Source organism: Alligator mississippiensis, chromosome 2, assembly GCF_030867095.1.
Source record: "Alligator mississippiensis isolate rAllMis1 chromosome 2, rAllMis1, whole genome shotgun sequence".
NCBI classification, from domain to species: Eukaryota; Metazoa; Chordata; order Crocodylia; family Alligatoridae; genus Alligator; species Alligator mississippiensis.
The window spans coordinates 13,551,457-13,563,288 of NC_081825.1; the positions used below are offsets into that span (position 1 = coordinate 13,551,457).

At 48.7% G+C, this 11,832-nt stretch overlaps 1 gene segment (V, D, J or C); it reads left to right on the forward strand.

Annotated features, from left to right (window-relative positions):
* Nucleotides 1–815: 815 nt before the first annotated feature.
* LOC132248477 (Ig kappa chain V-III region VH-like) lies at nt 816–2,614 on the forward strand (the record flags this gene model as incomplete). The annotated part of the segment is given in 3 exon segments: nt 816–864; nt 1,319–1,624; nt 2,586–2,614. Coding segments are annotated over 3 exon segments (384 nt in total), but the record flags the coding sequence as incomplete, so codon positions are not given.
* Nucleotides 2,615–11,832: the final 9,218 nt, after the last annotated feature.

Below are 11,832 nucleotides of genomic sequence, written 5' to 3' on the forward strand. Positions count from 1 at the left end.
GGAAGGGGTTGGTATTTATATTGTGTCCCGTACAGTTGTGGTGCCTGGGAAATTGTATCATTCCAAATCATCATGGATTAGCTACTAGACTTGGCATTACTTGTATGATTCACGACTCCTTCCCCCTGGCCTGGAACAAAAATGCTGTGGTTCATCACCGCTTGCCCCTTTATTCAGAGCATTCATGACTCCCAGCTAAATCATTGAAAAAGATGATCTAACATGGCAGCCCCATTTGCCTTGCTTTTTCACCTGGGAGATGGCTTGTGGGAAAATCAAAACAACACACAAAAAAAAAGACCATGTGCAATGAAAGGGTCTTCCAGGTAAAAAATGCTCAATATGGCTGGAAAATCCTCTAGAAGGGCCAAGTTCAGGAACTTCCTCTTTTCTTTATGTTATGCAAGATTTCTAAGTTGAAGAAAAAGAGCAAGGAGTGAGGAAGTCACTTCCCCTATGGCTCCCCTAACACAGGAACATCACCCTAGTGACATTGTGTCCAGCAGGACATGTCTAATAGGAATTAAACATATTGACGCCCAAACAAGTATGAGTTCACAACCCTCTTCCCACCCACTTGTGACAAATAGCAGCTCAGCACAAAGTGAAGGGGCTCCCGTGAACCCGCGGTGTCTGCCCCCTTCAACACCACGTGCCTTTCACAGCTGATTTTTAGATCACTTGTAAATCATCTCTGAGTCAAATTTGTATGTTTTCACTCCGTCAATGGCCTCCTCATGCTCGGCGCCAGTATACGTGCTCCAGGGCACTTGGTCCAGACTGGTGATCGGTGCAGGCCAGGCACACGTACCAAGATGGCATCACTGCCTCCCCTGCTCTGCCTCGTGGTGCTCTGGGTCCAGGGTAAGCAGCAAACGCAGAGGGAAGTTGCATCAGTATAGCAAAACCATCCTTTTTCCAGAAGGAAATAGCCGAAGGAATTGTTTCTCTGATGCGTTAAAATCCTCCAAGAAATGCTTTGCCTTGGCAGGTAGGGACTGCAACCAAGACAAATGACTTACTAAATCCCTAATACCAAGATGCAAAGCCCATTCGAGTGACCAGAAGTTTTTCTGGGGATTTCTAGGGGCTGAGGCTGTAACCTAGATGAGCAATGAAGAAAGGGCTGCAAGGAAAGAAGCACTTAAGGCTGCATGTTAGCATTTCAGCCAGGAGACAAACTCACTTAATTTTTTAATAATGCACACAAGGAACATTGCTAGAGCATCCAGATTGTCTACTCAGACTGGTTACTTGGATGCTAGAGGCACTATGTTAATTTGGGGAAGGAAGGTATTTATTTTTTTTCTAATTCTAGGTTCCTCCGGGGAGATTGTGCTGACTCAGACCCCAGAGTCCCTGGCGGTGTCTCCAGGAGATCGAGTGACCATCAAGTGCAAAGCCAGCTCCAGTCTTACTGATAGTAGCTATCAGCGCTTAGGCTGGTACCAACAGAAACCTGGACAAGCTCCAAAGCTCCTCATCTATCGTGCTTCCACACAGGAGTCAGAGGTGCCAGCCCGGTTCAGCGGCAGTGGCCCTGGCACTGATTTCACTCTCACCATCAGCAGTGTTGAAGCTGAAGATGCCGGAGATTATTATTGTCACCAGACCCACACTTCACACAGGGATACAATCCCATACAAAAACCTGCCATGCTGTGAGCCCAGCACCAGAACTGCTTCCTGAAGAGACATGTGATCGACACAACTGCTACGCTCACGACCAGCTCAGGGGTTTCCACAGACATCACTGTCTGAGACACAGATACCATCACACTGCCTCTGTGGCTCAGCCTGCGGGAGATACCAGCCCAGCTGTACAGGCTTTGGGTGGGGGTAGACCAAGACCCCCACGGTGGAGGAGGGAGTGCAGTAGGGACAGGGCAGCTATTATCAACCACAGCATGTCTTAGAACAAGCAGCCTGCTACCAACAGGAAGGCAGGACAAGCTCCTCCGCTTCTCCTTCGCAGTGAGTCTACCTGCACTTCAGACTAGCTCAGTGGCTGCGGCTTAGTAACCATCTAAGTCACGAATCAGCAGGGTTGATTCTATACGCCAAGAAAATCCAGTGGAGCCCACAAAAGGCATCATGGGAGAGTCCTCAGCAGACACATTTCCTGTTGAAAGTGTGCAGGCCGGGCCCCGATCCCGCCCTCGTCGCCATGTGCGGCGGTGATTCCGATCCCATTCTGGCCGCCATGGGCTAGCCGGGGGCGAACCGGGGTTGAACCGGACCCATCTTCGGTGCACACGGGCTGTGGCCAGCAGCCCGGGCACGCGGGGCAGGAGAGAACCGCGGGGCGGTTTAGCGCACGCGAGTTAGAATTAGTTACGGAGGCGTAATGGTTGATTGAAAAGATTGTTTACTTACACCCAAAGATGGTATCGGTGTAGGCTGGACAGGTTTCCAGGCACAGCTCCCGCTTGAACCCTCGTTGGAGGACTCTGACAAATCGATTGCTCCCACGGAGTTGTTCAGGCTCCGCGGGTCCGGTTCGGTTGGGTTCGGAAAGTTTCCCCGGAGTCACTTAGGCTCCGCGGGTCCGAAGTTACAGGAAAGGGATACGTCTAGGATTGCGCTCGGCGACGGGGAGAGGCGAGAAGCGAAAGCTCCGTAGACTCGGTTCTATTGCCTCTCTTGCCTGCTTAGGGGAGGCGCGCCGGGTCCGCGAGGGGCCGCAGCGCTTGGAGATCTTCACACAGAATCTTTCTCGTCCTCCCTCCTCCGGCTTGGGCGGAAGCTACCCAAGCCTTATGTACGGCTAGCAAGCCAATCGCTAGCCGCCACGTGTGCCTATATTAGGAATGGGCCAATAACGCGGTGTAAATCCTAATACAAATGGCGGGAACTTCTTTACAACGTGTATCACTACAATGCAAGAAAGAGATGCACCCTGCAAAGAAGCTACAATTCGGCGGGAAATCCCCCGTTGCACCAGAGCTCTCTCTTGCAGCAGAGAGCTCTACCGTGCAAAGAAAGCGACAAATCGGCGGGAAATAATTTAGCGGTGCCAAAGCACACACAAACAAAAAATCACAACTTTGGGTTGTGACAGAAAGGTGCATGCCTTCCCCGACTCTCCGACTTGCAGCAACAAAATGCCACCAAGCATCATAGAGAAATAGGTCCAAACGCTGCAGGCTCCGTTCTACCTGCATTAACTGGACTGGGTCTTGCAACCACCTGTGAGGCTGTCAGTCAGCTGCAGTGCTACAGGAACAGCCTGGGTTGCTCTTGTACGGATGTGTTTTTCTCCTCCAAGAGACCCCATCACCCAGTTGTTATTCTTTGAAAAACATCAAAATTCATGTCTCTGGTCTGCTCTTTCAGTGGACTGCCTAATCACTTCAGGAGAACTGTTTCCCATGCCCATGCTGCTCTTTACTATCGTGTGTTTCCATCTCTGCCTGTGTCACATGTGAGCAAGAATCAGGACTGCTGACTAATCTGCCTTGGTTTTGAGGAGTGGAGATTGTTCTCTTTATTTGATACCTGATCTATTATTTCAAACCTGCTCAACAGAGCATTAAACACATTGTGCAAATCTGAACGTAGCTTCTTCTGAGAAGTGCAACAGCTCAGCAGCCAGCCTCCCAGAAGTTTTGGAGGCTGATGCAATTGGTTTCTGTGAATTTGACAGGGGATGCAAAATATACAATTAATCAGACATGTAGCCTGAAGAATAAATCAGAAGAGGCTGCTGCCCAGCTGTAAGAGCAAGCTGTGAATGTGACGGGTTCCTAGGCTCTTCTGTGAACACTGTTCTGCTTCAGCACAAGTAAAGCACTTGGATTAGGCTGAACTCTGGTTTCACCGACACAAGAGTAACTGATTAACCAGTATAACTGAGACCAGTCAAGTCCACAGACTTCAGTGGGAGTCGACGTGTCCATCCATAGTAGAATCTGTCTCCATCTAAGGCCTGTGTCTCTGCAGCACACGGGGTGGAACAAGACTTTTCAATGCTCAGAACGACTGATTGCTTCCTGCTGCTAAGCACTGTTATGTTCATGGCTTACTGCTCTAATTTGATCTCATTTGAGTTGGTCTAATACAAGATACTGGATTTACCCAAAGAACCTTGTAGGGCTCACTAATCAGCAATGGACAGCTCAGACACATCCAGAGGCTCAAAAGCCTCTCTCAGCCTCACTTCATTTGGCTGCTAAGGCTCTGCATCCAGAGTGAATTAAACCAAGAGGTGGCCTTCACTTTCTTTTTTATACATATTTAAAGACCAGGTGTGAATATTTATATTAGCCCATTCTGCATATTTCACTTCTGACATTCTCCAGATTGCCGTGAGCCAATATAAATTGGCAATCAGTGATTTGGACAATGGGGTGAAAAGCAACCTGTTCAATTTGCTGATGATACCAAAATTTGGGGTGAGGTGGGCACGGTAGTAGGGAGGGAAAGACTGCAGAAAGACCTGGATAGGTTGCAGGGGTGGGCTAACAAAAACAGGATGTGTTTCAACACTGACAAGTGCAGGGTGCTGCACTTGGGCAGTAGTAACCGGCAGCACACTTATAAGATGGGAAACTGCCTTCTTGAGAGCACGGAGACAGAAAGGGATCTCGGAGTCATCATTGACTCCAAGATGAACATGGGCCGACAATGCGAGGCCACAGTTGGCAGGGCTAACCAGACCTTATCGTGCATCCACAGGTGCATCTCAAGTAGGGCCAAGGAAGTGATCCTCCCCCTCTACGTGACACTGGTCAGGCCACAGCTGGAGTACTGTGTCCAGTTCTGGGCACCCCACTTCAAGAGGGATGTGGACAACATTGAGAGGTCCAGAGGAGGGCCACCCGCATGATCTGGGGACAACAGGGAAGACCCTACAATGAGAGGCTACGGGACCTGAACCTGTTCAGCCTTCACAAGAGAAGGCTGAGGGGGGACCTGGTGACCATTTATAAACTCACTAGGGGGGACCAGAAGGGTTTGGGGAGACTTTGTTTCCCCTAGCACCCCCCGGGATAACAAGGAATAATGGCCACAAGTTGTTGGAGAGTAGGTACAGATTAGACATCTGTAGGAACTACTTCACAGTTAGGGTGGCTAGGATCTGAAACCAGCTTCCAAAGGCAGTGGTGCTGGCTCCTACTCTGGGGGTCTTTAAGAAGCAGCTCGATGCCTACCTGGCTGGGGTCACTTGAGTCCAGTTTCCCTCCTGCCCAGGCAGGGGTTGGACTTGAAGATCTACAAGGTCCCGTCCAACCCGACTTCTATGATTCTATGATGATAAATGCTCTGCTGCACTTGCTCCAATCTGTTGATCAGCGTCAAGCCAGGGAGCTGTATCAAGATGATCTTGCAGGCTCAGCTCTTCTGGCTTCTGGTGCTCTGGATCCAAGGTTAGATTTGTACCAAAAAGGTTTAGCCACAGTCTACAAAAATCCCACTTATTTTATAACATCTTTGGGACATTGAGTATTTGTACAGCATCTGGCAAGACTGAGCTCAATTGCATGGGGTGTTGTGGGCACATAAACATTAAATAACTTTATTAGCAGTAGCTCTTCAGAGATTTACACTAATAAGAGCAAAACCTCTCTCATTTCAACCAACACGAAGGGGGAAAAAACATAAAAAGATGTACTGTAGAGATAGGAGTTAGCATGAAAGGCCATCCCAAGCTCAGGACTAATATCACTGCTGCAGAGTGAGATTGCTATAGCAATGATGTAAAGACACACATGGGAATATTGAACAGGATCAGGATCAACTAATTTCACTGCCTTCATATGTATGTGTATTAACTTATAGTCTCTTTGGAAATTCAGGTTCTAGTGTGTGAGTTTTGATGGCTCGGATTCCAGATCCCTGGGTGGTAACTCCAAGAGACACAGTCACCATCGAGTGCAAAGCCAGCTCAGCCATCCCAGGCTGTTATATCTACTTACACTGGTACCACCAGAAACCCAGACAAGCTCCTAAACTTCCTATCTATTAGGCTTCCAACTCTTCACTGGAGTCTCCGACTGGTTCAGTGGCAGCAAGCCTAGCACTGACAATACGCTCACTCACCACCAGAATTGTTGAAGCTGCTGGAGATCATTATTGCCAACACAGCTATAATTGCTCTCTGATACAGACCCATACAAAAACCTGTTTCTGAGGTCTGAGACAGTGGTGAAATAAAGACTACATTTGGGCATGCATATGGCTGAGATTTTTTTTTTCCTTATGAACCAAGAGCCACTGGCCATCACCTTTGAAAACTCATGGTGATCATGAGAGGTCCCAGATGACTGGAGTAAACAGCCCAGTCTACTCTATCATGGAGTGAACCTCACCTGCACAACCTTTTGCTGATATTTCCTCTGCCAGGGGTAAGGCTAGTACCACCTCCCCTCTAAGCTTCTCTTGTGCCTGAAGCCATTGGCACCCTAGAAGTTGCCAAGTTATTTAACTGCCACCCAACATTCGGGATTAACAGTCGGAAGGGGTACCATCTATTGTAAGCCACAGTAGCAGGCGAACGTGACCTGACCTGATATGGGCCATATTTTTATAGCTAGAATGTCAGGTATAGATCAAGGAAATTAATAAATGAACTCCCACATTTTAATTAGCGTATCATTTAAACACATGTTAGACAAGGGACATGTTTGGAAAGGTGGTTAACCTTAGTGTTAGACTATCACACCCAGCCATTTAATGATGAACTTCTACACTATGTCCAAGAGATGGCAGCCTGTAGCTTATTACCTGGAGCCTTGGCAATTCCGGCTGCACACCATGAAGAGAGGAAGCACAAAAATAGAAAACACTGTGCACGGTTTAAAATTACACAAATACTAACTAAGCAAATCCTCTACAGGATACAAGTAACTGTCACAGGGAGTCACGCGGATCTCACTTCAACAATATTCATCAAATCAATGGCCTCCCCCAAGGAAGCGTACTTGCACCACTGTTATACAACATCTATACAGATGACTGACCAATCGTTTTGAAAACAAAATGGGTCATCTATGCAGGTGACCTAACATAACAGCCCAAACACTGGCATTGACCATGTTGAAAAATCCCGAAGCAAGGCACTAACTGGCCTAACTTCATACTACATTGAAAACCAATCACGCACCAACCCAGTGAAAATGTACGTAGATGCCTTCCATCTGAAAAACCATGAGGCCAACTGCCAGCTCAGCATCACATGGTCCGGGATCCCACTGTTGAAACCCAGCTTACCTTGGAGTTACCCTCAATTGAATACTTTCATAAGAAGACCACATCATGAAGACAAAACCAAAGGTGAGCTCTCGGAATAACATCCTGTAGAAGTTTGCCAAATCGAAATGGGGAGCTAACTCCTCAACCATCCAAACCACTGCTCTGGCTTTCGGCTTCTCCTCTGCTGAGCATGCATGCCCTGTATGAGAGAGAGCCATGCATGCTAAGTGCCTTGAGCTCATCCTGACCGATAGCTGCTGATGCATCTCAGGATGTTCGAAGCCTACCAGCCTAAGCAGTGGGTACCTGCTAGCTAGCATTGCTCCGCCTGACATCAGAAGAGCAGTGGCCAGCAGGATACAAGGATCGAGACAAACTAAAGATGTGAGACACTTGCTGTATGACTATTCTGCAGCACACAAGACTGAAGTCATGCAGGACCAGCATCCAACCTCTCTATGCTACACACAAGGAGATGTGACTACAGATGTAGAACGAGAGTCTGAAAAAAATATCTAACCGGGAAAAAACGGACATTCCCATGGCTGAATCCTTACTGCCAGGGGCTGATGAACCATGGCAAAGGTGGCAATGTCTCAGCTGCCTCTACACGGAAGTCAGATGCTCCAAGGAACTAATGAAGAGGTGGGGCCAGATCACTGTTTCAACCACCTGTAACTGGCACAGAGCCTCAAGTGATGCAAGACCTGCCACATTACCAGCTGGTTGAAGGCACATGTACAATGAAAGATCCAACAAAGTTCAATAAACAAGCACAAGCACATGTAACAAAATGATCAAATGTGGTGTACAGACATGAGAAGAAGAATCAGTAAACTGAGAACAGAGCCAAGTCTAGTGAATTTAATATGCGTTATTTAAATCTTTCCATAGAAAATAGCCATCCTTATACATCAAAGGCCTGAGCATATGCAGCAGACACTTAGATGGCAAGCTCTGCAGAAATTAATTACAGTAACTATAATTAACTGATTTTTTTTTCCTTTGAGCAATGAGAAATCACAAAGGCTCCATTTTTCTCCCTGTGCTCAGCACTGGACAGCTCAAAAATGGGGAACATTATTTTGTCACCACTATCATCATTCATTTCTCACAGGGACGGACCCATAAGGAAATGAGCCAACACTGCTCAGTTCACTCTCTGAACAGTCATTTCCTCTGTGGAGCTGTTACTCTCCATGTGTTGTGCCCTTCCTTGCACACTCACTTGGAGAGTCAGAGCTCTCCCATCATCCCACTATGCTCCAGTCAACAGTGCAGTGAGCGGGTGCCCCAGAGGGGTAAGGGGGTGGAGACATCTGTAGTATAATGAGGGAGTTTTCATGACAATGTGGGAGAGGGTGATAGTTATGTTCTCTGGACTGCAGGAACTCAGGAGTTACTGGGAAAAATCCCATGGCCTGTGTTATGTAAGAAGTGAAGCTCGATCAGCATTTCTCAACCCTTACGTCACAACTCAAAAGTGAGTCACAAGAATATATGAAAGGGTCATGGACAATCTTTAAACATGGTTTCTCCTTTAAAAGAAACACATGGGGAACTGTGGCTTTTCCCTTGCAGGCTGGCAGAGTTCCAGCCTGTGAGGGGCTGCTCAGGACCCCCCATATCCTTCACAAACCTCCCAACCCACACACTGGGAGGCTGGGTCCTGGAAGTGGGAGGCAGTGGGCCAGGAATGAGGGGCACTGAGTCAGGAGTGGCCATCAATGTTTACAGATGGGTCCTGGGCCAAAAAATGTTGAGAACCACTGGGCTAGATGGTCATAAACATCCCTCCTCATCTTATTATTTCAAAATCCCTAGAAATGGATGCATGAAATTAGTATAATTATAAGTCAGGCACTATGTCAGTCCCATTGTTTCCCAGTGTACGGCCATTGTGCACACTCTTACCCTGCACAGTAAAAATGCTGGCCAGTTGACCTGTGTGAATAGGGAAGGATTCAATTCAGATTCAGCTGATTCGAAGGACAACGATTCGATTCAGAGATACGGATCACTGTCCTAAATCAATTCAGCCAGATCAGCTTCAGAAGATTTGGTGCTGATTTGGAGAGATTCAGATCAGCCAGGGAGAGGCAGGCACAGCCAGGTGGCTTCAGGTTCTCCCACGGCTCCTCTGATTGTGCCTATGCCTGCCTCTCCCCAGGTGGGGGAACCACGGGAGAATCCCCCATGGAGGACCTGCCTGGCCCCAGCCCCCTCCCAGCCCCAGCCTAGCCCAGCACTTAAAAAAAAAAAATAGCCCTGCACTCACCGGCTGCAGCAGCAGTGACAGGGCCTCTGGGCACTTGTGGCAGAGCCCCTCCATTCAGTGTGGTGCAGTGAGTGGCAGTGGGAATCACCCCACCCGTCACCCCTGCCTGGCACCCACATGGCAGTTGTCACATCACATTGGCTTGGCAGGGTGCTGCACGCTGTCTGGGAGCTTCAGCCACTGGGGCTGAGTGGTGCTGGGCTCTAGCTGACACATGGAGGCACCCCAGCTCCCAGGCAGCACATGGCATCCTGCCAAGCCCATCTAATGCAAAAGCTGCCACATGGGTGCCAAACGGGGTGAGGAGGCAATACCCACTGCCCCGTGCTGCGCGAGGGACCTCTGCCACAAGCCCTCAGCCAGCATGGCAAGCATGGGATGCGGGCACAGCAGTACTGGAAACAGGGGCTATGCCCTATGCCCTGCTGCTGCTTTCCCCCTTCTGCCTGGAGCGGGCTGCACCCGCATCCCGCCCGCCCCGCCCCGCCCCCCACCTTGGCTGGGCATACGGCAGCAGGCTGAGCCCCCGCTCCCAGCACTGCTACGTCCGCATCTCCCCCTCCCCCCCGCCCCGCTTCTCAAGTAATGTGCCCCCCATCCCGGCTGGGCAGCTTGTCCCAGCCCCAGCCCCAATCACTTCCCTCCCCCATGCTCCTTCCCTCCCCTTACCCCAACAGCTAGAGGCAGCTCTCAGTTACCTGTTTAGTCTATGGCCAAATCTCTGAATTGGCAAATCCATAGGAGTACATTAGATACAACCTATGAGACACCTGTCTCCTTCTCCTGTACTCCTCACAAGACCAAGATGGGTTGTATGCTCCTGCAGGTAGTCCCAAATGCCTTGGTAGGAGTCACTGGGGTGCTGCAGAGACAACCAAATCCCAGGAGAAGCTCCTCAACTGGCACGCAGAGTCCATTTATTACACTGCAGCCCCAGCCTGAGCTGGGACAGTCAGCTGTGGGGGATGCAGAGATGCTTGTCCCAGAATTAATGGTGCTAAGACTGGAGGTGATGGAAATCATTACTGTCAGGGCCAATGCCAATGACCACTATTAATTCATATTTAGCTATTTGTGCACATCTGCTTCCCTTAGATTGGTACTGGGAAGGGCTGCATTCAGTCTAAAGGGAGATACAAGCCTTTTCTCTACTGGCTCGGGCTGTGTCTGAGCACACAGGGCAAAAAAAAATTGTCACATAATTTGCCATTAATTTCATGGGACACTCAATAGTTCAGGTTTTTCAGGCCCCTTCTTTGCTTGGGAGGAGCTGCACAATGTTAAACAGTGCTACTACATTATCCAGATCACTAACCACAACAGTGTCCTACACAGCATCCAGAGGCGGTGTTTGGGCCATGTGCATGCACCGTCACTGAGACTGCTCACATGTGAGCCAGGGAACTGGCTCTTACCTCACTACCAGGGACGGAAAAAAAACCCACAATCCTGACGGGAGCAATGTTCCTCCCTCACCCCAGACCTGACAGTCAGCTTGACCCACAGTGTAAGAGCAAGACCCACCAGCCAGGCACCTGAAAGGACTAAGAGGACCATGCTGAGCACCAGCACATATTAATGAGGCCCCCAGGATGCCATTTCCCCAAGTCCTCTGACTCAAGACATGATCATCCCTGTCTAAACCAAGTGTTTCTCTAACCTGCTCTTAACACCTTCCAAGGATGGAGAGGCTACAACCCCTCCAGGCAAGCTGCTCCAACACTTAACCACCCGCAGCGTGATGAAGTTGTTCCTAATCCCCAACTTCCATTTCCATTAGTGCAAATTAAAATTCTTACTCTGCCCTGAATTCAAGAGAAGGAAAAAAGGTTATAGCTTTTGACATTGCCTTCTACACAAATGGTTCGTTTCACTCACCTGCGCTAGGTAGCGGGGAGGAGAAATCTTTCTTCCAGGCTACATCAACGCAAAAACCCTTCTCCTTCCAGCCACATTACAGGACATTTAGTCATAGCAGGCAGCCAAGAACTCAGATTTACAAAGCACTGACTGTTATATCAACACCAACTAACCGATGGCTGGAGATGCAGGCTCTGTTGGACAACCTTTGCAAGGACAGTTATGGATTTCTTTTCATTTGTTCCCAGTGGGGTGAGCAGGCCAGGCCTGGAAGAGGAATGGGGGGAGCTGGTGCATCCTGGTAAGGGAGTCTCCCCACCTCCCCATTGGGAAGCAGGAAATAGAGGGAATCTATTAGAAGTCTAAGCTAAATCCATATATTTTGAAATAAATTTTGAGAGTTCAGACCTCTACTTTATTTCTACGCATGTTACTTGTAATAACCATTTTACTCGCTACAGTTTACCGAATATTAAAACAGGTAAAACACGTAAATTTGGA